The 27,502-nt window shown below is 33.3% G+C and overlaps 2 protein-coding genes across 2 annotated transcripts in view; one reads left to right on the top strand and one right to left on the bottom strand.

Moving 5' to 3' along the window:
* Window positions 1–27,502, top strand: part of LOC100864914 (protein O-mannosyl-transferase TMTC1) — a 236,909-nt gene that overhangs the window by 169,382 nt on the left and 40,025 nt on the right. The window contains exons 7-10 of the mRNA XM_012489393.3: window positions 964–1,153; window positions 19,823–19,944; window positions 20,407–20,571; window positions 21,593–21,706. Of these exons, the coding sequence (XP_012344847.1) occupies window positions 964–1,153; window positions 19,823–19,944; window positions 20,407–20,571; window positions 21,593–21,706 (591 nt within the window). The remainder of the gene's footprint in view (window positions 1–963; window positions 1,154–19,822; window positions 19,945–20,406; window positions 20,572–21,592; window positions 21,707–27,502) is intronic.
* On the bottom strand, window positions 3,673–17,688 carry LOC147657678 (uncharacterized). The gene is made up of 8 exons (XM_086907839.1): window positions 17,653–17,688; window positions 15,529–17,238; window positions 13,773–14,076; window positions 13,176–13,544; window positions 12,820–12,833; window positions 5,249–10,539; window positions 4,207–5,101; window positions 3,673–4,094 (listed from the first exon to the last, which is right to left on the bottom strand). The coding sequence occupies exons 1-8, from the start codon at window positions 17,686–17,688 to the stop codon at window positions 3,912–3,914; spliced, it is 8,802 nt and encodes a 2,933-aa protein (XP_086763965.1). The 3' UTR covers window positions 3,673–3,911.

Genomic DNA, 27,502 nt, shown 5'->3' with positions numbered 1-27,502 from the left:
TCCAATCGAACCGCGAATATTCCTCGTTTCCGCGAAGTGTCGTCGACGAATTTAACCGTGGAGGGGATATATGAGGGGTGAGAAGGAAAGATGTTGAGTAAGCTGCGATGAAAGGAGGAAAAAAGAAAAAAAGAAAGGTTAGATTGTGGTCAACAGGCAATCGTTGATAGGCGATATCGATTTCTAGCTTCGAATACAAAGGGACGGCTGAATTGGGCGATCGTTCAAGTATCGAAGATAATTGCTTGAGTGGAATGATGAGATTACGAACTATGAGTATTCAATGCATTCGTGAATCGAGGATGCTTTGAATATCGGATGGTTGAAATCGATCGCGTCCTCGGTTTTAAATACGGCGAGATGTGCCTGGATAACTCGATTAATGAAAATATTCTTCTCTTTGTTCAAATGGAATATGTATATATATATATTATAATATATTGATATAATCATGATCAAATCGTTGCATATGAAATAATAACGCAAGAAAATTCAAAAGAGAGAGAGAGAGAGAGAGATTCATATTTTCTTGTTAATTTGATTAGATGTTCATTTTAATTTTTTATTAGCATTTTAATTCGATTACAGTGGAACATGGATCGAGAAAATTCCGTATCCAAGGGTAAGATAAAATATGCATTAATTTTGTAATTAGAGCAAAAAAGGATTCATGCAAAATGTGCTATTTAACGTACAGTCCCGAGAGATCTGGATTTGACACGTCCGACCAAGCACTCCAGCGACACGTGATTGACGTTTTCGGATAGTAATAAGCTGTACGTGCCAGAAGCATGGCGGCGACACAAGCATCGCAGCGAAATGCGATTACTTCGCGAAAATCATGCAAGCCAGAATCTTTCGTATACGAAATATCAATGTTGTATTTTTTACCTCCATTTATCCTTTCCATCCAGGCTATCGATCAGGTCGTTAACGAGAACAACCCGTGTTTTTTCGTTTCAGATTCTTGACGTTTTGCTATCTGGCAGCCCTGCATTGTTGGTTATTACTTTGTCCAGCGACGCTGTCTCATGATTGGCAGATGGGATCCGTTCCTTTGGTTGCCTCGTTGGCCGACACCAGAAATCTGGCCACCTGTCTATTCTTCGGCGGTTGCCTGATCCTAACCTACAAAGCCTTCACGGACTTCGAGGTAAGAATATCGATGTAAAAATATGGTAAAAAAATACGCTTTGGCTTTCGTGAATAATATCATAATCGGATGTCTCTTTAAATATTCGGTATTGAAAGGGAAATCAATGATGTATGTTTTTGTGCAAAAACATTGGATTTTGATTAGATATGGAGTCAAGATCGATAATTAGCTTTTTAAATCTGAAACTGATTGAAATCGAAAAAGTACCAGATCAAATCTGAAAAATTCTATCAAAATTCCGTAAACCTAAATGAAATATAACGAAAAAGAGAGCGTTCATATTTGCATTATTATAATTAAAGGCACGTTATCGTTGAAATAGAACAATTTATAAAGATTTATAAACATGTATATATAATTAAACATCATTGAGAAAATATAAAGAAGATGAACATTAAGAAATATCCAATTTACTTAATTTAAAAAAATAGGAAACAGAGAAGTTGGAATTTTGTATAGTATCTTTCTTCATAAAATTTTATCGAACGCACGGAATTGTATTAACACCTTATCAATCTGTACAAGATTTTTATTAGCTGCAGCAAAACCAAGGTGTATACAAAGACAAAATTTAGTATCGTGCCCCGTTATTCAACAAATCACTTATTACACACATTATTATATTTCCCCATAAAAATGCAATCTATCGTGCATCTCCTGTTCCCTGAAGAAAAACTCCATTAAAATTTCCACAAGGTAAACTTTCCACAAGGCGAGTTCAATTTTTTCCCCCGCCTGTTTGGAACTCGAGCCATCACGAGCATATTCACGCTGTCAGCTGTCCTCCCTAATAACCCTCAAAGGGTACAACGTAACAAAATTACACGGCTCTCGACCGATTAATAACGCGAAATTAATAACTTTCATCGTCCGCTTCCGCATCCCCCTCCGCATCGCCGGCGAAAAGAAAGTTGGTTAATTGACCCCACGATGTAACAGCTCTGTTGTACCAATGCCGCACACGTGCATGTAACAACAAGCAAAGTTAAACGACCGGCCAGTTATCGCCCGCAAGAAGTCATTCCACTGCTAAACGTTTCGCCCACGAATACGCCAGCCAACGAGCCGCAAACTTTCGCCCTGATCCCCCTCGGGCGAGCCGGCCTATGATGAAGCTGTACTTGCCTCGAGAGTCATAAAGAAAGTTTCACGATGGCCACGACCCGTCGTCGAGAGGACGATATATCCTGGCTGACCCGAGTCTGGTCAACCTCGACGGTTTTCCGGCTCGTTCGACGATAATGCCGAGCGTTCAACGGTAATGGCCCCCTTTAAACTCGAGAACGTGCGCGACAACTTTTCTCGAAAGAGATCCATCCAGAGCGTGCGTGGTTTTAACGTCATCTTCTCCATACACGTATATCTCTATCTCCATTTTACACGAATGAGAGTGGCAGTTAGAACAATCGTGATCGGGGGCGCACGGTGTGACGTTGATGGAACCGCAAGCGGATCGTCTTCTTGGAAGGAACGAGGCCTTGTTCCCTTTCGTCGCAATAATCTTTGTACCTAACATCCGATTTTGAGGGACGTTTCTGTAATAACGCCCCTCGGCATTGTTCTCGATGCTATATTGTCTGCATTCAGCTCACATCTTTGACACACTTTCAAGATGGCGGGGAGTGTTTCGTGGTGTATCGGGGGTAAAGCGGTTCGAGGAAACGTTTGGGGAAGGGTTCTCGAGACGTGGATCGAGAAATGGATTTCTTTACGGCGTGCACGCAGTAGTTTTGCGATTTTTTTTCTCGTCTTGAGAAAGTTTGGACGAGAAAGTATGTGGAATTGGATCGTTTTTCGAGTTTGAATTTTGTGCACGAATATAAATATATTGTAATAAATAATAATGGGGAATGCACGTTGTACATGTAAGGAGAATACTCTTGCACGAGTATAATCGTAAATATATAATACTTGAGACGAAAATTGAATTCAACATAAATCACTTTTTCAATGAGAGAGAACATTTATGTCTTTTACGGAATCAATGTGGCTATAAATTTACCATGATTATAGAACGATATGCAAATATGTCGGACAATAATTTTCCCGTTTATCCCGTTGAATCAATTGGAACGCACACACAACCTGTGATCACGAAATTGCTGATCCAAAATTGATTCGCGCCTAACACACCCTTGAAATACGACAATTGGCTATCATTGCCTTGCATTTCCTGCCCTGTAATCCTTTCAATTCGTTTCGTATTCCTCTTTTTTCGGCCTTATTTATTCTCGACGAATTTTAGTATGAAAGAAAAAAAATTTTTTTAAATTTGAATATATCGAATATATATAATGGAAAAAAATTTAATTTACGTTTCTAGAATAATTACTTTTGATTTATTTTAAAATTTCTGTATTTATGGTAATGATGATATGCGTGGAAAATAATGAAGGACAAGTTTCAAAAGTGTATTTTCATTAACTTGCAGATTATAATTTTTATTAATAACATTTACACAATTTAATATTTTTTTTTTTTCGTAATTACGAATACTTATAATTACACAATCGACATTTTAGTCGTTATAATGCGATACGTATAATATAGCGTTTAATGGTGCGTAAAATACACACGATTTAATCCATTATTCTCCATTAATCTTAATTAACGTGAACTAAAGCAAAAGCGAAACTGATTTTTTACATTTTCGACTCGTTAATCATAACACTCGTATATTTTCAGAATAATCACTGCTAAACAAACGCTAAGCACATGAAATAACAATTTTATTATTAATCAAAAACATTTGTCATTACGCTGCCGATATATCAGTTTTAATTCCATTTCTTTCCAATATATCGATCACCTTTTCGTACGAACTTCTCGAAATCTCTTCGCTGGTCACAACAAGAGGTTTCGTGTTATCTATATGCGCGATTCTTACTGGTCCTTCGGAAGCTTGCTTCACTATGTAAACATCCACTCGATTTGATTCCTTTGCAAAACAGAAAAAGAAAACGAAAAAACAAATAACAAATTGCTAATGCTCCTGCGTCGCAAGATTCTTAATAGAGAAAAATCATAATACTTTCTCGAACCATACTTACTTGAGGTATGCTCGAAGATTTATCGTTCATCCTTTCAACGCTGCCAACTTTTGGCGCATCCTCAGTGGTCGATACGCGGTCTTCGTGCGCTGCGGTCAGAACTTTTTTATCCTTTGAATCGTCTCGAAAACGTGTAAACAGGGAAAGAGATTTGAGAACGGTGTATAAATCGTCATTCTTAGCCCCGGCCCCCGAAACTTTGCCCGGCGATGTATAAGATGAGAATTTCACCGATCTGTCAGAATCTTTTTCATCGGGACGCGATTTGAACTCGTTCAAAGATACAGGGACGGGCTGCTCGCTCTTATTCACGATTCCTGTCTGCGGTTTTGCTAACTTCCAGAAACTGGGCTGCAGTTTCTTTACCAATTTAGCGTTTGGAATTTCTACGCTTATCTCGTTGGATGGCGTCGTTTGAGAAACACGGGACAAAGGGCCTCTCGACTTAAGATTCCTTTCTTTCTCGTCCAGGGAGAAACGTACGGGGCTTGAAATGGAAGGAATTTTCGCAGGATTATTTGTCGCAATCTTATTCGTCGGTGATGATTGATCGAGCAGTATCCTGGTCCAATGTTGATCGAGAGGTTTAGGAATATTAGGTGTTTCTTGATTTCGTACTGCTTGGAACGATTCATAATTCTTATCATTGTCTGTATTCTTTACTGGTTTTAAATTTTCTGAGTCACCTTTTCCTTCGTATTTATTTGAATTATTAATTGAATTATTAATTGAATTAGATTTATAGTCGAAAGTGGTCGGTTTATCGGAATTATTGTTAATCGCGATAGACTTAACTGATGTATCAGAGCCAATATCTTTTTTCAAATCGAGCTTTGATTCGTTCGGTATTTTCGATTTGAAAATAAGTATCTTTGAGTCCTTTGAATCCTTTGAATTGTTGGTATTTAAATCATTAATTGGTGCAGATGTGTGCTGAGATTTGATAGATGGTATTCCAGAGTCGGTATCTTTTTTTAAATCAAGTTTCGATTCCTTTGGTATTTTTGATTCATAAGTCTTTGTATCACTTAAGATTGAATCGGTGTTTAAATCATTAATCGTAGCAGGTTCAATTAATATATCAGAATTAATGTCTTTCTTCAAATCGAATCTTGATCGATCCTTTACGTTTGATTCGTAATTCTTCACTTGTTTTGGATGATTTAAAATTGAATTTTCATCTTTAATAATTAAGTTATTATTAATTGTAGTAGATGTATCATTCGATTTAAATATATTATTGTCTTTTATATCAATTTTTAATTCATTCTCTGCTTTTGGCTCATGTATAATTTTCCTTGAATCACTTAAAATTGAATTCTTGTATTCATTGTGTAATTCATTTTTAGCGACGTTGGATGCATCTGTAGATTTAATTAAAATATTGCGAGCATCGTCTTTTACGTTAAAATTTAATGCATCCTTTATATTTGATTCAGGTATAGTATTTTTAAAGTCATCTAAACGGGAGCCATTTTTAATTGCATCAGATTTAATAGATGAATCTGAATCAGCATTTTTCTTTAAATTTGTTTGATCATTGATCAATTGATCTTTTATTTTTGATTCATAGATCTTTTTATTTAAATCACTCAGTGCTGAATTTACGAAATCATTTTTATCAACAGTAGATATGTGATAAGGTTTGATTAATATATTAGGAGCAGTATTTAAATTGAGTTTATCTTCAATTTCATGTTCTTTTAATATTTCATCTTTACTCTTCAAATCTTTCTCTGTTGAATGTAACTGGTTTGAAACAATATTATATTCTTTTTGATTTTCAATTGTTGTTTCGTTATCTGCGTTATATATTGCTTTATAAGATTGATTTTCATTTGATGTACGTCCCACTTTAGAATTTGTTTTCTCCTTCTCTTCTATTTTATTCTCTTCCTCGTTCTGTTTTAATCGAGGTAACTCAGTTATCGCTATTTCAGATTCAGTTAAAGTTTTCTGTATTTGCGTTTCTCTTTCATCGTCCAATATTTCATCTAAATTCTCATTGGGTCTTGCTATTCTATATTTTGCAGAAGGTAATTTATCCTTATAATTTTTTGATTGTTGATTTAATTTTGTCTTAAACGTCTCTTTATTTAATTTATCAGGTATAATTTTTATTTCTTCCTTAGACTCTTCTTTAGACTCGTCTCTTTTATCATTATTATCATCGCCAATACGTAATTTTTTAGCATTATCGTCCCGTACTTTTTTTATTTTTTCTTTACCTAATAAAAGTTTCAACACAGAATTTTTCTCTTCCTTCTCAGGTGTGCCGTTACGTCCAATTAATTTGGTATTTTTCAACAGATTATCCCGATCTTTTGCAACATTTTCATCTGTCAGTATTTCAGATCTATGATTTTTATCATAATTATTAGTTAAATCTTCATTATTTATCTTTCTCTCTATATTTTTCCCTTGAACGTTCAATTTATCATTTTCCTGCAAAGAATTCTTCCCTTCTCGTCTGTTATCTTCTGCATCACTGCCAATCTTGCTTTCGTTAAGTGACCCAATTTCATCGACGTATGCGTTTCTATTATTCTTAATACCAATATCGTTAGATTCGTTAAGAGTATTCTTAGATTTCTCTTTTTCTTCTTCTACATTTTTCAACTTCGTCACATCGAATTTTTCTCCTTTCTCATCATTTTCCTTTGCGTTTTCAACCTTCTTCTCACCCGTCTGTTTTGCCAATTTAGATAATTTATCCCCAGTTTCTAATTTAGGTAAACGGGATGCACTGTCATAAATTTGGATATTATTTTGTGTTTTCTCGGGTATCCGAGCAATTACCTTATTCGGTAACTCTTTATATCGTTCGTTATCAGTCCAATTAAAAGCATGTGCCGTTACATCTTGAGGTAAACGAGATGTAATTGGATTTTCATCCACGTCTGAAGGGTAAACTTGGCTGGTTGTTTTGGTATTCAAAGCAGTTTGAATACTCGTTGGGAGGAACTGCTCGAGTTCATTATCTTCGATTAATTGCCGCGTTGTAGATGGCGTCTTGTTACTCCCCCTCGTGCCGCTTCTGATAATTTCATCTCCATCTTCCGATTTTCTCTCGCCCTTGATCGAAAGATCCAGCTGTTTCTTTCCCAATTTATCATTCTTCCCGAAACTTTCCACGCTTAAATCGGACAATGAAACTTCATCCTTCGACGGGGATGATGAATCTTCACTTTCTCCGGTGACATCATTACTCTCAGTCACCTGAGTGATCCCTCCGTTGGATCCCTCTTTGAACACCTTCTTCTTATTCAAATCCCCCGTAATCGATTCACTTTCGTCCCAAACATCTTTTTCTCCGCTTTTTTCGTTTAATCCATCCTTCCTCGTCGTCGTCACTCGTTCCTTCTTAACATCTTTTAAAGAGGGCGAATCGATCTTTGATTCTTCGAGCCGATTTCTCGACTCGTTTGTCCCATATTTATCAATCGATCGACCGTTATAATAATTCTCTAGCTCCTTGGAATTTTTCTTTATCAACAAGTCGATTATATTTTTCGAAAAATTTGTATCATCGGTTCTCGATTTTTCATCGGCTCCTCCCTTCTTCTCATCCCTTATTTTATTTTTATCGTCGTTGCTGTTGTTGGTAAATGACAAATTAATCATTTCAGAATCATTCTCTTCAGGCGGATGATCTACAGCCGCGTCGCGCCACGTTATTTTCTCTTTCTCCAATTCTTCTTCGGCTGGTTGATTAATTGCATTTGATGATATATTACGTTCCCCCAGGGTACCATTATTACCAGGGAACTTGGATCCCCAAGTAGAGGATGAAACGGTTGTTTGTTTCGAGTTTGCATCGTTTGGCATTGTTTCACGTTGCCCCACCAGATCTGCCTCCTTGTTTCCAATTAATATTTTAGGTAAAATATCAATATTTGAATTTAATCCCGATGATTCATTTTCTTTTGTCTTTTCCGAATTTCCTTCCTCTTTTCTCGATGTGTCATCTGCTTTCTTAAGCGTCTCTTTCGTATCAGTTTGAATAGTGGAGTCCGTAAGTTTATCGTCAAATTTGTTAATAGTATCATGTATCTTTTCAAAATTACTCTCTTTGCTTAAACCAGTCGTACTTTCATTCACTGATTGAATCCCAATTTTCTTTTCTCTCTTAGATTCTTCTCCAATTTTTTTAGAATCGTTTAAAGGTAATATATTTTCTGATTCTTTTCTCGTATTTCCCGTTTCTTCCCTACTCTCTTTAGACTTTTTTCGAACATCCACATTTGATGATCCTTCATTTCTTGGAATCTTATTTTCACCAATTTCATTGTCGTCCACAGATACTGTACGAGATACAAGAGAAGGATTATCTTTCTTGCCAAGCGTATCAGAGTGCTCAGGTGGATGAACATCTATATCACTTAACTCGCTCAAATTCACACTTGAGCCACGAATTTCGATTTGGCCTTTATCAGCAGTTCTATTTACAATTGCACTCGTGTCAGAATTATTCTTGGTGCTGGTTTCCACTTCAGACGTGTCATCCTCGCTTGAGTGAAGCGCTTTGTTTTCATTTAGTTTCGCTACGTGTGCTACTGTAGTCACACCAGATACGTCCTCGTTTCCTTTCGAATTCGTAAGACTTCCTGCTCGAGGGTTCGTAATATCTAACGAGTCCGTTGTTGTTCGATTTAAATTTTGAAATTTATTCGATTCCTTTCCATTCTTCCCTAATATCTCAGTAATTTTATCCGCGGAATCTGTTTGTCTTGAATTAATAACGATATCATTCGGAAGTCGATTGCTTTCAATATTTGTCGTTTTTATCGTATTATCATTCTTATATTTCGATAATTTATTAAATTTCTGTTGTTCCGTTGCACGTGCGATGTCTATATCGTTATTTTTCAATCCTTTATTTTTATCTGTATGAATTTCAAAATCGTTAAGTGGTTTCTTATCTTCCAATTTTGTTTGTTCTGATAACACGCTATCTTTGTTATTCGTTCCAGCATTTCCAAATGTCTTTTTCTTTGCAACTTTTGTTTTCTCGGATAATATAGGAACTGTTTGTAATTCCTCTCTCTTTATTAATACGTTATTTTCATCCGTCGTCAATGTATTTTCGTCGAATGTTCGTTCCAATTTTAGATCTTTCTTCTTATCATCGTCTTTTAACGAATCATTTTCTACTTTTGAACTTTTAAGGATTTCTTTATCAAATTCTTCATTTCCCTTTTTACGGATATTACTTGTCTCGTTTGTTCCTTCTTTAACAGATGATGGTTCTGCTTGCTTTATTCTATTTTCATCGTTTTTCTCGATGAGATCTTCTTTTAACTTGTTTTCATATTGAGATATTTTATCAGCATTTCCATCTTTGTATATTACTTCTTCGTTCGAAATAAGCTTCTCATTATTATTTGTACTTTTATTTTCGAATATTTTATGTTCTTCGTTCAAAGGCTTCTTGTAAGATATCACTTCATAATCCTGTTTCCCTGATTTGTTTCTCTTGTTTGAATTTTCAAGCGTGTTATCACGAGTTACGTACAAATCTTCCTTCTTATATGTAGTATCTTTGTTCGAGAAATCTTCTTTCAAGTTATTATCGTTTCTAATTTTAACAGATGAATCTTCAAAATTTTCATTAGTTCCATATTTCTTTCCCTCTTTTTCATACTTATCATCGTATCGAATTATATCTTCTTTCTTTGGAGATGCATTCGAATCATTCACAACAGATTGGTCAGAATTTTTATCATTTTCCTTGGAAGACCATAGCACATTATTATCAAGGTGTGGCTTGAATTTTTCAATAACTGACAGCTGATTCTTATCATTTTTCAAATTCACTGACCCAGATTCTTTTTTATCTTTAAAAATATATTTTTCTCTTGAATTTTTTAATCCAATTTCCTTTACCTTCAAACCCTCTGATTTAAGTTTCTCATTCTTCTGAATTAGATTACCAATCTTATTCTGCAACCTAAATTTCTCTTTCTCTCTGTCCTCAATTTTTGAATTCTTAATCTCCAAATCTTCCTCCGCAGAAATTTTCCGATCATTTTTTTCTTCCCTCAAATCCTTCAATTTATCTCCTTCATTCAGCTTCTGTAATTGAAATTCCTTTTCTGAAGTATTTTCATCTTCCAATTTTTCGTTATTGATATTTGATATATATTCCTTTTCATTATTATCTTTTATTTTAGACTCTTTTTCCACTACATTTTTTAATTTGGGTCTGAATACATCGTCAGATTCTAATTTATTTTCTAACACATATTTTTTATCAAATTTCTTTTCATGTGGAGTTTCAATATTCTCAGTTACTTTTACTTTCGAATCATCATATTTCTCTATATCTTTATTCTTTGTACTAATCTTCTCATCATTTATATTATCTGATTTATATTTTTTTATCCTATCAAATTTAATATTCTTCTTTACTTCATCAATTCCCTTCCATGCATCTTTTATAATATTATCATCAATTCTCTTCCATTTATCTACTTTTATAGTTTTACCTATTGGAAGTTTGTTATCATCTGTCTTAATATCTTCTACTTCAGTTTTTGGAGTAATAATTTCAAGTCCTTCGTTTTCCAAATTTTCTGTTCCAAATTTCTGATTCTGTGGAGTTTTAACATCAGTACTTGCTTCTACCACTTTTGAGTTATCATGTTTCTCTTTATTTTCATTCTCTACACTAATCCTTTCATCTTTTATATCATCTGATTTATATTTCTTTTCAGTATCGGTTTCAGTATTCTTTTTCAGTTCATTAATTCCCTTCCATTTATCTTCTTTTATTGTATCTTCGATATTATTCTTTTTGGTTTTCAAATTATCTACGTTATAGTCTATCCATTTTATTTTATCTATTGGAAGTTTATTATCATCTGTTTTAACATCTTTCACTTCAATTTTTGGAGTAACAATTTCAAGTCCTTCGTTTTTCAAATTATCCGTTCCAAATTTCTGATTCTGTGGAGTTTTAACATCAGTACTTGCTTCTACCACTTTTGAGCTATCATGTTTTTCTTTATTTTCATTCTCTACACTAATCCTTTCATCTTTTATATCATCTGATTTGTATTTCTTTTCAGTATCGGTTTCAGTATTCTTTTTCAGTTCATTAATTCCCTTCCATTTATCTTCTTTTATTGTATCTTCGATATTATTCTTTTTGGTTTTCAAATTATCTACGTTATAGTCTATCCATTTTATTTTATCTATTGGAAGTTTATTATCATCTGTTTTAACATCTTTCACTTCAATTTTTGGAGTAACAATTTCAAGTCCTTCGTTTTTCAAATTATCCGTTCCAAATATCTGATTCTGTGGAGTTTTAACATCAGTACTTGCTTCTACCACTTTTGAGCTATCATGTTTTTCTTTATTTTCATTCTCTACACTAATCCTTTCATCTTTTATATCATCTGATTTGTATTTCTTTTCAGTATCGGTTTCAGTATTCTTTTTCAGTTCATCAATTCCCTTCCATTTATCTTCTTTTATTGTATCTTCGATATTATTCTTTTTGGTTTTCAAATTATCTACGTTATAGTCTATCCATTTTATTTTATCTATTGGAAGTTTATTATCATCTGTTTTAACATCTTTCACTTCAATTTTTGGAGTAACAATTTCAAGTCCTTCGTTTTTCAAATTATCCGTTCCAAATTTCTGATTCTGTGGAGTTTTAACATCAGTACTTGCTTCTACCACTTTTGAGCTATCATGTTTTTCTTTATTTTCATTCTCTACACTAATCCTTTCATCTTTTATATCATCTGATTTGTATTTCTTTTCAGTATCGGTTTCAGTATTCTTTTTCAGTTCATCAATTCCCTTCCATTTATCTTCTTTTATTGTATCTTCGATATTATTCTTTTTGGTTTTCAAATTATCTACGTTATAGTCTATCCATTTTATTTTATCTATTGGAAGTTTATTATCATCTGTTTTAATATCTTCTACTTCAGTTTTTGGAGTAATAATTTCAAGTCCTTCGTTTTCCAAATTTTCTGTTCCAAATTTCTGATTCTGTGGAGTTTTAACATCAGTACTTGCTTCTACCACTTTTGAGCTATCATGTTTTTCTTTATTTTCCTTCTCTACACTAATCCTTTCATCTTTTATATCATCTGATTTGTATTTCTTTTCAGTATCGGCTTCAGTATTCTTTGTCAGTTCATCAATTCTCTTCCATTTATCTACTTTTATAGTTTTATCTATTGGAAGTTTGTTATCATCTGTCTTAATATCTTCTACTTCAGTTTTTGGAGTAATAATTTCAAATTCTTTGTTTTCCAAATTTTCTGTTCCAAATTTATGATTCTGTGGAGTTTTAACATCAGTACTTGCTTCTACCACTTTTGAGTTATCATGTTTCTCTTTATTTTCATTTTTTACACTAATCCTTTCATCTTTTATATCATCTGATTTGTACTTTTTTGCAGTATCGATGTCAGTATTCTTTTTTAGTTCATCAATTCCCTTCCATTTATCTTCTTTTATAATTTTATCTATTGGAAGTTTATTATCATCTGTCTTAATATCTTCTACTTCAGTTTTTGGAGTAATAATTTCAAATTCTTTGTTTTCCAAATTTTCTGTTCCAAATTTCTGATTCTGTGGAGTTTTAACATCAGTATTTGCTTCTACCACTTTTGAGTTATCATGTTTCTCTTTATTTTCATTCTTTACACTAATCCTTTCATCTTTTATATCATCTGATTTGTACTTTTTTGCAGTATCGATGTCAGTATTCTTTTTTAGTTCATCAATTCCCTTCCATTTATCTTCTTTTATAATTTTATCTATTGGAAGTTTGTTATCATCTGCCGTAATATCTTCTGCTTCAATTTTTGGAGTAACAATTTCAAGTTTTTCGTTTTTCAAATTTTCTGTTCCTAATTTCTGATTCTGTGGAGGTCTAAGATCAGTATTTGCTTCTTTCACTTTTGAATTATCATATTTCTCTTTATTTTCATTCTTTATACTTTCATCTTTTATATCATCTGATTTATTTCTCTTTGTATTATCGATTTTAGTATTCTTGTTTAATTCATCAATTCTCTTCCATTTATCTTTTTTTAAAATTTCTTTATTATTACTCTCTTTGGTTTTCAATTTATCTATGTTATAATCCGTCCACTTTCCTACTTGAAATTTGATATCATCTACCTTTATATTCTCGAATTTATCAATTTTTGGATTAATGATTTCGTCTTTATCTTCTTCTAAATTTTTTATGGGAATTTTCTGTTCCTTTGGATTATTAGTTTCAATATTTCTATCTTTTACATTTGAAATATTGTATCCCTCTTTGTTTCTATTCCATAAACTTATCTTTTTATCTTTTATATTATCTAGATTGGATTTTCTTGCATTATAGATTTCAATTTTTCTTAACAATTCATCAATTCCCTTCCATATATATTTCTCTAATGTATCTTCATTATTATTCTCTTTCGTATTCAAATCATCTACGCTATAATCAGTCCATTTTCCTATTTGAAATTTGTTATTATCCAGCTTAATATCACTAAGTTTATAAATTCTTGGATTAATGATTTGAAGTTTTTCGTTTTTCATACTTTCTCTTCCAAATTTCTGATCCTGTGGAGTTTTAACTTCAGTACTTGTCTTTTTCACTTTTGAATTATCATATTTCTCTTTATTTTCATTCTTTACACTAATCCTTTCATTTTCTATTTCATCTGACTTGTTTTTCTTTCTAGTATCGATTTCAGTATTCTTTTTCAGTTCATCAATTCCCTTCCATTTATCTACTTTTATTGTATCTTCAATATTACTCTTTTTGGTTTTCAAATTGTCTTTGTTATAATCGGTCCATTTTATTTTATCTATTGGATGTTTGTTATCATCTTTCTTAACCTCCTTCAGTTCAATTTTTGGAATATTAATATCAAGTCTTTCGTTTTTCAAATTTTCTGTTTCAAATTTCTGATTCTGTGGAGTTATAATTTCAATTATTTCTTTCAGTTTTGAGTTATCATATTTCTCTTTATTTTCTTTTTTTACACTAGTCTTTTCATCTTTAAAATCTTCATCTTTTACATTATTTAATTTGTATTTCTTTGCATTGTCAACTTCAATACTTTTTTCTTGTTCATCAATTGTTTTCTTTTTATTTTTGTCTATAATTTCTTCATTATTGCTCTTTTTCGTTTTCAAATCGTTTACGTTATAGTCTGTGCCTTTTGTTTTATCTGTTTGAAATTTGTTAGCATTTATCTCAAGTTTCCTGAATTTTTCAATTTTGGGATTAATAGATTTAGATCCTTCTTTTTTCAATTTTTCTATTTTAAAGTTATTATTTTGTGGAATTTCAATTTTTGAATTTGTTTCTGTTTTATCCAATGTCGTATATTCTTTTATATTTTTATTTTTTAATTTTTCTCCTTGTATACGTTTTAAAGTTAACCTGTGTCTTTTTACGTTATCTATTCCATCCTTCTTTTCTTCATTTTCTGTCGCTTTTCTTTTCAAATTTTCTTCTTCAATATGTTTGTTGTTCAAAATTTTCTCCTTATGTTCTTCTATATCTTCTAATTTAAATTTATTTTTGTTAATTCTCTCAGGATTTTTATTTTCTGAATCATTTATATCTATCTTTTCTTTTTTTAAATTTTTCTCATCGACCTTTTGTTTTTCCAAATTTTTAGTTTTAATATTCTTTTTTACATCTGATATAATATTTTGCTGATTATTTTTGTCCTCCTTATTAATTTCTTTTTTCTTTATATCGTCTAATTCAAATTCATGTCTCTTTGTTTTATTGACTTCAATGTATTTCTTGTCTTTATTGTTTTCTTTAATGTCTTTTCTGTTTAAATTTTTTCCATCATTTTCTTTTTTCTTGTTATCAAATGTTTCTTCCGGAAGATTTTGAAGTTTTATATTTGCTTTCTTTCTCTTTAATATTGTATTATATCGCTTTTCGTTGTTATCTTCTATTTTAGATTTCTCTTCCTCTATATTTTTAATTCCAAGTATATGTTTATTTATATTATCAATTTCAATATTTTGTCCTCGCTCATCATTTATCTTAAATTTATTTCTCTTTTCATAATTTTTTCTGTTTAAATTGTTATCAATATTCTTCTCGATTTCATTTTCTCTTCTCAAATTTCCTTCGTTATCTTCTGTATCCAAATTTTCTCCTTTATATTCTATCCAATTCAAATTCTCTAATCTAAAATCTTCACTATTGATATTAAAATCTTCAATTCCCTTAATTTTTGGAATTTTCACTCCAAAAATTATTTTTTTCAAATTTTCTTTATCAAATTTCTCTCTCAATTTTCCTCGAGAATTTTCATTTTTAACCTTCAATTGCCCTATGCCAGGTACCTCATATTCATTTCTATTCTCAGTTTTTATAGACTTCTCTCCCTTTACATTTTCTAACTCATCTTTTCGTCTGTCTTCGTTATCCACTTTTAGATTCTTCACCTCATACTCCACCTTAGAATCCTGTTTCTCTCTTTTCTGATTATCTTTTTCCTTTAAATTTTCCACATCAGATTTAACTTTTCTCAAATTTGTCTTATTATTTATATCGACCTGCTGCGATCCCCTTATTTCTGAATTCCCTCCTTCAACCGTCTTTTTCCCCAATTTATCCAATCTCTCTTTATCAACGTCAGCTATCGCTTCTCGCTCTCCCTTCAAAGACGTCCATTTGACTTTAACATTTTCATCAGAATCGTAATCGTCACGTCCCTTCACTGCCTCTTTCCGCGGCTCATCGCCTTCCTTCTCCCTTTTCCACTCGCCATCCACCTTTCCGTTTTTGACCGTCGATCTCTCTTCAACGCGCTCCCGACGTTTCACGCCGCCACGTTCGTTCACGTCTAGAGGAATCGATGTTTCAGCTGCGCTCTTCTGTTTATCATACTTCACCCGGATACCATCCCTCGCGTCTATTCTCTCGACACGCGAGGGATTCGAGCCGAGATTCCTTTCATTCCTTTCATACAGATTCTGATTCCTCCCCATCTGGTTCCTCATATTCGACAATTCCTCCAACAATCGCGACACTTGTAATTCTCCATAATTTCTCTCCCCCCGCTTCAACCTCGCCTCCTCGATCCGCAACAACTCGTCGTCCATTTTCATTCTGCCGCCGTTCTCTTTATTCAAACGTGATTCATCGCTCGAGAATTCGGCACGCTTCCCAACACGCCTCTCCTCCACTTTGCTCTCGATTAACTTCCCGTCAGCCGAATTTTGACGCGCCCTCATCACGGGATTTGATTCACGGGACGATCCTTTATCCCCGCGTCTTGCTGCTCCGCCTTCCAATTCCGCGAGAAAAACAAACGGATCCGAAACGAGACGCGATTTATCGTTCGAAGGTCGGTTATTTCGGATCGTCGCTTTATTGTATCGCGCCTCGGGTATTTTCACAGATATTTCTGCAGCCGACGGTTTATCACTCACTGTGTTATCGATCGAAATATCGCCATATGTCTCCCCATTCTTCGCGTCAACGTTGACTTTTATGCCGCGATAATCTTCGTCATTTTTTTTGCTCGACCTCTGCTTATTCCTCCCCCCTTTCGTCAATGCAAAATTCGTCCCACCAGTTTTCTCGTCGATATTCCAATCCGAAAGCGGGGGTTCGTCGTATTTTTTAGGATCGCCCTTCGCTTCAACAACGTCCTCGTTGTAGTCGAATTTATTATTATTCGCGTTTAGAAACTCCTTGTCGTCCAACCATTTCTCATTCTGTCGCCAACTTTGCCCCCCAATTTTGGGGCCATTGCTGGCCGGCCTGAATAACGATTCCGTCAGCGTTCCTGATCTCGACGGCAATACGAAAAAGATCCAATCGTCGTCGATCGTGCTTTTCGATTTTACGTCGCTCAATTTTTCCTTCGCGTTCACGAGAATCTTTCGAATCGCCACCTCGTTCTGAGGATCTGAGATCAATGACCTCCGATTCCGATCTCCATGTTTTAATTCCGTTTCTTCGAGATTCGATCCCAGCAAAGAGATTACAGGCGGCGTGTCTCTTTTTTTTCTATCCAATTCCTGTGTTTAAATAAAGTTCTATGTGTATTTTAAGTTTAGTTTTGTGATTTTGAATTCGGTTCAATGAATATATATGCTTGTGTGTGTATATTAAATGTTTTTTTTTTTTTTATAAGGATAATGTAATGTTGTTGTATATCAAATAAATCAAATTTTCCATTGCAAATCTTATTTTAAGCGAAATCTCGATATTTTTATAAACAATAATTATTACGATTGTTGATTGAATTAGAACGAATTAAATATTCAATTGTTCATGGCACATCTTTAAGAGATGTAAGATAAAAAGATACTTAAACTTAAAACTTCTGTTAATCCTAAAAATCGATTTTCCAAAATATACGTGTCTCATAAATAACACTCTGTACAGCCGGTTACGATAATTTTTGCAATTTTTATATCGAATAAATTTGCCCGCAAAATAATAGTCCAAAGACTTTTATCCAGCATTATACGAGATTTAAAAAAGAAAAAAACACGAGTCTGTTCATTTAACGATCGCTTCAAAGATGTATCCTCCGACGTATCCGACAAACCGGAAGAAAATCAAGTGCCTGGCTGTCGAACGTGGGAGGAGGCGAGCCTTTTGATCATCCGCATCGTGTCCAAACATACCTGTCTATCCGCGAAGCGAGAGAGCGAGGACTCTCCCCAATCAGTTCCTCTCCAAGCCTCCTCCACTGATCCTATTTCCCGCCGGGTTAATCCAGCCCTGGCCGGGCGTGATTTCTGTCGTCCATCCCCCAAAGAAGTCTCCTCTCCCCCAACGTTCGAGACGTTGCTCTCCTCCTCGGCTATGTTCAACCACTCCAACCGTCCCTCTCTCACGCCTCTTCCCTGCTGGGTTTCGCTTCGAATCCCGTGCGAGGCGGCCGCCCAGTGGAAAAGGAGCGAGGATAAAAGGATGACGGGCGTCCTCATCTCTCTTCGAGAACTTGGAATGCTATTACTCGTTTCGATTTGCGATACGTGGATTATATACACCGGCCGATCGTACAATTGTACAAACAGTCTGGAACACGGTGGAATACAGGGGAATGTTGTTCCAGAAACGGATGGTGGATCGTTTAGCTCCGATTGTTATTCGAAATTAATTTTTCTACAAGTTATTGTTTGTCCGTTATTGTTCCATCCTCTCGAGATCGCGATCGTCGAACTCCTCCTCCTCCGATATTGCGTTTCGTGTACTTCGATTCCTTGATTGGTCTATCCGTCGACGAGTTTTTTCTTTGTCTTTTCTTTGTATTGTTGCAGGTTTCGTAACATCTTCTCATCTTCTGTTTTTCTGTTATTCTTCGTTTCTGTTATTATTCTTTGAACGAAGGAAATTAAGGATGAATTATGGAACGATCTAACGAAGTGTAGCTTCCATCTTGAAGCGTATCCCTTCCTTGTATCCGCCAAGAAAATAGAATTTCTGTTGTCGAAAGATTCGTTATTACGTTTCGCGGGTTAACTATGCTTTGTTCGGTTAAAATTTTGCTGCGAAAAGGAAAATTTGTTCGCAGAGTGTGAGAATCGTGAAGAAGCTTTCGAATTAGTTCTTTCAAGAAATTGTTTCTTTCTTTTTTAATCTAAAGCGATAAATGAGAGAAGCAAATGTTAAGATTGAAAGCGAAATAATTTGCTCCCATTCATCATCGAATATTTTGCAGTAATTTTTCTTTGTTGAAGTTTTATTCTTAAATGGTAAATTCTCAATCTACGAAATTAATTAAACGGATAATTTTGCCTTTGTTAATTTTTTAATTTTGCAAATTATATATACGTTACGTACATATATCTACATTTCCTGTGAAATTGATCATATGAGAGTAATTAATATTGCGTTCAACGACAATTACGTCAACGTTTATTGAACTATTTTCATCTCGTTTATTTTTGTTCTTTATTAATATCGTTTCAATGCAAATCAATTTGCAGTTCCTATTAGATATTAAGCAACATGTTTCTACATTGTTGATAAGTTTTCGAAATTTGAATTTTTTTTTGCATTATCAAATGGAAGGAAATGCTTTAATACATCGAAATTAAAAAACTTGAGAGAATACAATTATTTTACAAGGAAATATTAAAAATTGGACAGGTCACCTATTAGAAAAATTGGAAAATATGATTGTTCCTAAATCTTAAAAAGGAAAAAAAAGAATCATCGAGAAGAATCATACATTTTTAAGAATTTTGAAAACTATCAAACGAATTTTCTCATTTCTCATTATATTGTACAATATATTATGTACAATATATTAAGAATGATTCAAGATGCGTAATATGAACTCCAGAATATCAAACATCGTACGAAATAAACAATTCATAAATAACGTATAAGTTTATTTCTCTTACGTCGTACAATGTGTTATATTCCTCGAAACGCTTAAGATAAATACTCGAAATGTTATTGACGCGTCTGTGTACACGATTTCAGTCGTCGATGTATACGCGGATATTACGTGCTTTGCTCGTGGAAAGTTTATTTAATACGCGGTTACACTGGCTGACACAACATTCCACGGGAACGCAATTTCGTTTCAAGGCAGAACGCTTTTCACCGCGTCTAACCTAGCAACTTGCGTTTCATTTTCAGCAACAGAGGCATCCGCCTCTTCTTCTTGGTTGGATGTTCCTGGTACTACCGTTCCTGCCCGCATCCAATCTTTTTATTACCGTTGGATTCGTCGTCGCGGAACGTGTACTCTACATGCCCAGGTAATTAACAATTTCTCCTCATACGTCGTAATCGTTGTGACGTATTTTTACACGAAAGAAGAGAACAATTGAATTTCGGTAAAATTGTAATAGATTGTGGAACGGATGTTTGCGAATATTTAGATTTACTTTTTCTTTTTGAAATTTGATATCGAATAATAAGTCTTTTTGATTGAAAATTCTTTGATCGAATATTTATAATTTTAATACGAGAGAATGTATTGCGAGATTATGTCGATAGCACGATACGACGTTTAAATAAATTAAGAGAAATATATTAAGAGTGATATTTTTAAAGTAGTGTGATTGTTTTTATATATAATTATTGGTATATATGGGATTTATATGTAATTTAATCCATATTCTATTAATATGGATACGATTTCTTGAATCTTTCATTCAAAAGTACGATGTATCTTGTAAAGATACAGATGAATTAACATAGAAATGAAATATTTACAGTGTCGGGTGGATCCTGCTGGTCGTGTATGGGATGCAAATCAGCTGGACGGCTATTCCACGTAGAAGAAGTTTGATCACGATGGGAATCGTTCTTCTTCTACTCCTAGGATGCTATAAAACGGTGTTGAGAAACAGAGATTGGATGTCTAGAGAGAGTCTGATCAGGTTTGTCAATCGATCTTCTTAAGAAACTAGCGTATAAATAAAAAATTGGAAAGATTGGAAATTTTTATACAAAATCAAATTTTTATGGGTTACGATGAAGCTTAAATAAAGATTTATTTTATTCCTCAAATACATAATATTTTGTCATGTGCATTCTGTATTTTTGTACATTCAAATTTTGCATAAATATTTGCAGTCTAATGATACATCTGAGCGAACGATATTTACAAATATTCCTTTTACATTGGCGTTTCTTTTTCTAAGGATAATCTTGAATAATCACGCACAAATTTTAAATCGAAACAAGACGTGATTATTTTTCATCGTATCTAAAAGCTGTCATAACATCCGACTGATAACGATGGCGTCAACAATAGAGAAGAAAATAAATTCGTTTGAATGTTCGTTGATAACTCAATAATTCGATTTCTTTATTATATCTTATTTCTTTTTTATACTTTATTAATCGACAACGAATTGTATTTCACCTTGACTTCCAACAATTTCAATCGAAAGGGAAAATGTTCCGAGTACATTATTATTCGCGGAGCCATCCGAAGAATTTATGAATATTTTAAAATTCGCCGAGAAAACGCTTTCGCGCGGAATTTTTTTGAAAAATAAAAAAAAAAAAAAAAGAAAAAAGAAAGAAATTTCCACATTTTATGAAACGCTACAGTAGTTTATTACCGCAAAAAAGAAATTATCTGGGGGGGTTGTAAAAATGTTAGAATATGAAGTTTTTTTACCACGGTAATGGATGTTTCACGGGTTACATTTTGTAATAAAAGATATTTAGCGTGGAAAAGAATCATTGAAAATGACGATTGTTTGGAAGAAAATTTATTATATCAACATTTGAACGAAGAATTTATAATAATTCAGTATCGACTTTAATTAATGCATCGAATCCATCAATCAAGGAGGCACAGTTCATCCTGTCTTTGCATTCTTTTCCCCTATCATAATATTTTGATAACTTTATCATTCTCTTGTTTGATCTCGAATCACTTGGTTGCAGGGCTGGTCTACGGTCTCTTCCCCACAACGCTAAGATGCATTACAACTTTGCCAACTTTCTGCGAGACACATCGCAACCGAACCGTGCGATTCTACATTACCAATTGGCCCTTTGGTGAGTATCCCGAGAGAATTTACGTTGGACGATTTCGTAGATGTGATTTTTCTTGCTACGAATTCTATTATTTTAAGGTAAGAAGATTTTTTTTCAAGCAGATGAAAATTTTTAAGTTTTCTCTTTTCAATATGCTTGCACGAAGACCAAATAAAGATAATTCTTCGATGAGGGTGTATACACCTTTTTGATTGTGAGTTTAATTCGCGTGTCTCGAAATTTAGAAATCAAATTCAATGCGAAAGGTATATTAATATTAAATTAGGAGTGTTTATTGTTATCAATAACAAAAAGTGATGAGAATACATAGATAGTTAGAAATAGACATCGTTATTTGAAAATTTGTCACGTTTGCTTGTTAAAGGAACAAAGCGATATCGAGAAATTGTCAATATCATCGACATACGTAAAATAATGAAATGCCTATAGGATCACACGTTACTATACTTGGTTTTTTGCTTAGAAATATTTTTCTTTTTATTCTATGAAAAGCAGCATATAAAAATGCATTGATAAATATATTGACTGATTTATTTAAATGGAAATTGTATTCATTCCTAAAAATTATATCGTTGTTTATTTAGAATCATCACGTTCGTGAATAGGATTGATTAATTTTCATTCTTATATAAATAACTATTATTAATTCGTTTATCTAAAATTAGAACAATAATAAGAATATTAAAATGATAAATATTGAAATAAGATTTTCATCTTGTTAACGCAAAATTAACAGAATTTTTACTTTGATTATAAAAAATAGATTAAGAAGATCAAGATTTTCTACGTGTAGCGTACATACGAGAAAGTTTTAAATTAACTGCTGTTTCCTCGTGATTTGGGCGTGACTCGTAATTAGTTCGGAAGTATATCTTTCGAGTAAAAGTTAAAATTAAGCTCGCGTCTTTATGCATCTTATTCGGGTACAGATTAATTTGGAGGATTGCAATCCAGCATTACAATTTTAAACTAATTCGTATAATTTGGAGGATTGCTCATTTGGAGGAAGCTTCATTAACGATCTAGATCCACCTACATATGAATAAAAATATTTTTTTTATTTTTTCGACATTCCAGATTCCATTTTTTTTTTGGCATTCCAGATATTAAAGAAGAAAAGACTGTAATTGAAATCACGTGAACGAATTTAAAAATTAAAATTGACGAATTATTGCCTGTCAATTAAAAATTTATCTCAATTGCCATTTATGTCAATTTCAAATCAAAGAAAATTTCTTTTTGCAAAGTTATATATAGGCATAGTTTCCATAACAATAAAGTCTCGTTCCTTTTAATCGCAATTGCGAAATTGCGCATTAATATTAATCAATATGATAGACCGAATAAATTCAGACAAAAAAATTATTTAAAATTCGAATATATTCCTTTCAGGTGCAAACGACCGAAAAAAAAAAAAACGTTATTGATATTTGCAACGAATTTTTATTTGTGAAACTAGAATTCATTGCGTTCATGTCTCTGTTACAAAATAACCATGCTAGTATTCCATTGAATCTCTTGATAAAAGACAAAACAAAAAAAAAAACGATAATAAAAAACATTCCCACAAAATTTTTTTCAATATGCATTTCGTTACATCTCGTAACAAAACTAACAAAACTATAGCAAAACAGAGAGGAAAAACAAAGAAGATTTACAATCCCTTCTACCTAGTCTCTTAATCCTCGAGTCATTATTTCGATACATCCTTTAAGTTGTTCCTCTCCCGAGGCATGGAACACATGCTTAACATCCGGCCAAATTTACGGCTTGTCCTACATTTCCTCGAGCAACAGCGCATACAACGTTTTCAATTTCCCCATCAGAGGCTACCACGAGTATCGACTCGCATCATCCTTTCTCCCTTTTATGATCTTCCTTTCCCCAAGAGGGCCACGGCCAACTTCCTCGTGGCTTGCGGCTGCCCACTTTTATTTGCATTAAACCGAAATCGCTCGAAACCGACCGCGGTTCTTAATCTTGGCGTGGACTGAATCGTTCAGAAGAAGGATCATTTCCCGTGTACGTGCATATACACATTCGTAATCGTGTATTTCGTATATATCGCGATTTCGCGATTGATTTATGGTTGTTCGGGTACAGAGACAATAATACGTCTGTAGATTATTTTTCGTGAGAGACAACTGAGTAAATATCATACGTATTTTATTTTCACGAAACATATTCGAAAATAAAGTGTTCTAACAATTTTTCAATCGTAAGATCGTACAGTACACATATTTTATATTGTACTATATAAAATGTATTAAACTGTTCGTTATGTAATTCAAACGCAACTTTGGAGACGATATAGGAAATATTACACGATTAATAAAGCTTTAGTTAGAAACTATACACTAGAACAACAGTTTCATCGTTTCGATAAGTATAATTATTTTGAAATCCGTGTAATTATAATATAAACACAGTACAAAGTATAACTTGCAATCCGTTGAATCGAGAAAATAGAAATTAGAAGATTAAAGATAATCTCAGATGAAGGTAGCAAGATTGACAAATATATTTTTAAAAAAGATCTCTTCGATATATCGCCACCATCAAATTCCTCTTTTCAACACAACCAGGTTTCCTCCATCGCGTCCCACGCATTCGATCTTCGTTCGATTCGCGCGACCATCCCTTTCGATCATCCTTGGACGAAAGACGAACACAGTTGCCGTCGAATCAAGAATACGAATTCTTCGCTTCTCTTCAAAGTTAGTCAGAACGAAAAGCAAGACGAGCTTTATCCATCGGATCATTCCTTTTTCTTTTTCTTTTTTCCTCCCCCTCTTCCTTTTTTACATCCAGTGTCCTCTTTCACCGTGGCTCGACCACGCTTATCAAAGCGGTAAAAGGTTTACTGACAGTGACTGGTATTCCGATAATGAAAATTCCACTTCCCCGTTCGCGCGAATCCTTTTGAAGTCGCCGCCTCGATGAACCGATCCCGCGTTCTTCCCGCCGCGAACCAGGCCATCACCTCGTTTCTTTTCCACCCTTCTGTTTCCATGTTAGGAAGAAATCCGTTTTTCTGACCAAATATTACCCGCGTTCATCTTCGTTACCACCCTCTTTCCTCGATTCGAATGTTATTTTTTGATCGAGGAAACTTATTTGATCGATCAAACGGTGAGATGCAAGTTATACGAATAATTGTCGTGATCGTTTTTGAAGAAAATAAGTTTTTTTAACTGTATATAGTGGATATATCGAGAAAAAGGATTAAATCGGAGTTGGAATAAGAAGTTTCGATGTATTGAAATTCATTTAAAATACGGGACACTAGGATAAAAATCTCTCCCCGGTTCGATCTGCTTCGAGATTCGAGCCGTAGACTTCGTTGCATTTTTGCAGAAGCGAAAGCACGAAGGAAGCGTAACGAATCGTGAATTTCCGAAACGGCTCTCCCTCGTGTTTCTAGTGTGCCGGTTTACAGGCGTAGTAAAATGCCAGAGTCCAATTAAATAATTCAAGCATGACGGCACGATGAAGGATCGGTATTGCGGCGCGCGTCCAACGTATGCGCTCAATGCACGCGAAAATATAATGGTCGAAAGAAAATCACGATTGATATCTCGATACCTGCAGCTCACCTTTCACTCTGTACAGATATATCCTGTATTTTTCTTCAACAACGATTTCACTGGATTTTCTTTTACTTTAAAGTTTCGAGTGAATTCGACTAACAGGTTTTTATACGTTTTAAAATGTAATGACACGAAAAATATTATAAAATATTGTATAAAGGTTCCATTATTCTGTTATAAAAATTATTTCTGAAATTATATCATTTAGAATGTGTAATACATTGTTACACTCACAAACTTTAACTTCGTAAGCTAATGTTTGTCAATTAAAAAGTGACAGAATGGATGGATGTAATTAAAGAAAGTAGTTGTACGAAGGAAGGGATGAATATTTCTGCAGGAATGAGTTGACCCTCCGTCTGGAACGAGTTCGCCTTTTGAAGGCGTGAAAGGTATGGTCACTCAAGATTTTGAGTGGACCCGTCTGAACGTGTCCTAGAGTTGTCTGCGTAGTTTGTCTGAAGTGAGCGAATCAAGTGTAAAGTAGGCAAGAAGAAAATGTGCAAGTAATAGGGTACAATTATATGGTGCAATTGAGTTATTATTATGATAGATGTTATTACAAAATGTATATATAGAAACTCGTGGACGTAGAATAATTATAATTAAATTAATTATAAGATACATGGAAAACCAGCATTCGATTCGTTTCTTTCTTATTTCTGAGCTTATAATATCACAAAATTTTCTTTCTCTCAAGATGAATATAAAAATATATCGGAAAATCGATCGTTCTATCGTGCATTAATTCCTAATTGCCACTGATTGAGAAACAAAGTTAATCTCTACCGAATAATCTATCAAGTAACGAATAGCGGGATCGTATCTCTGATTAATAATCTATCTGTTTAAAAAGTGGAGCACGTATGCGAAAGGTGGAATGAGAAAAAGGAGGAATGCTGGAAGAGTAAACATCAAACTTTTACGATTGGACTGGCGCTATGGATAAAAGGAAAACGAAACAAGCTGTTCCAAAGTGGAAAACGCGATTCAACGTGGGAATGATATTTGAGTAACGAATAATTTTAATTGGAGAACAGCGTATATACCCACGTGTGTGAAAATAAGACGAGAAGGAAGGAGGGTGGGCAGAAACAAGGAAATGGAATGAAAAAGGATAGAAAAATAAATATGTTTGCTGCGATCCGGAAAATGGAAGTTCGAAATAAAATTGGACTTTTTTTCTCTCTCTCTCTCTCTCTCTTTTGGATCCGGGTATAATAAATATTTCACTCGTGATTTTTTCTGAAAAAATAGCTGCAATGGGAAGATTCCGTTCGCTAAAAGTATTTATGATTGTGAAAAATTTTATTTGAAATATATTTAATGGATGGATATTGTTTTTTTATAATTAATAATTATGTATAAATAATATTAAGCGGAATATCGATTCGATATTAACGTTAATCAATTATCAATTTATCGATAGATTACGAAAAATCTTTGTTTAAGAATCAATGAATCTTCTTTTTTATAATTATTTCATAACTCATATTAATAAATAATAAATATTTTTTTGAAAACACATTATTAATTAATGGGTTTATTAATTAAAATTAATTGAGATAATAAAAGTATTATTCAATCTACTACTAAAAAGATTCGATCTGTTCACGAAATTTAAAATATAGGGGGAAAAATTTAGATTTAAATATTCAAATGACACGCAATTGATTAAATTTAATTTTAATTTTGTCCTGGCTATGGTAAATTTAATTAATTTTGTGCTCGGTATGATTATTATTCGTTGAAATACAAAGAGATTGCATTAAAGAAATTTAAATTTATGATAAAATTCATTTCTATCAATCATTTTGACAATGAAAAAGAGATAAAATATTCGAATAATTTTCATCATAATCACTTAATTAATTGTCATTTATAAATCAAAAATTCCAATTCAATAATTAGAAAATACTTTAGAATTAGAAACGCTTGTCCTATATTCTATTCTTTTATTTTCATCTTATCTCAATTCTTTCTTCGTCTTAAATCTTAAATATGAACAACTATTCAATATAATTATCTTACAACAATTTCAAATATTTCACATACCTAGAACAAAGAATTGAAAATAACTTTCTCATTTTAATAACACTATTTGTATCAATATGTGGATATTTAACTTAAAAACTTTGAACATTTTTTCTTCAAAGTTTTATTTAAATTCTTCGTGTTCTAGAATCTTTCTTTAATCAAACTTATT

The sequence above is a fragment of the Apis florea genome, unplaced genomic scaffold (assembly GCF_048593485.1).
Source record: "Apis florea isolate Af1SG1 unplaced genomic scaffold, ASM4859348v1 contig_2980_pilon, whole genome shotgun sequence".
Lineage (NCBI taxonomy): Eukaryota > Metazoa > Arthropoda > Insecta > Hymenoptera > Apidae > Apis > Apis florea.
This window is presented reverse-complemented; position numbering and strand designations above follow the sequence as displayed.

Excerpts from the sequence above, each read along its gene's own strand:
- LOC147657678 (XM_086907839.1), bottom strand. The coding sequence starts at position 17,688 with ATGCTGGATAAAAGTCTTTGGACTATTATTTTGCGG. Across the intron at positions 17,239-17,652 it reads TTTGGACTATTATTTTGCGG|GAATTGGATAGAAAAAAAAG; the intron begins GCAAATTTATTC and ends ATTTAAACACAG. Across the intron at positions 4,095-4,206 it reads AATCTTCGAGCATACCTCAA|GAATCAAATCGAGTGGATGT; the intron begins GTAAGTATGGTT and ends TGTTTTGCAAAG.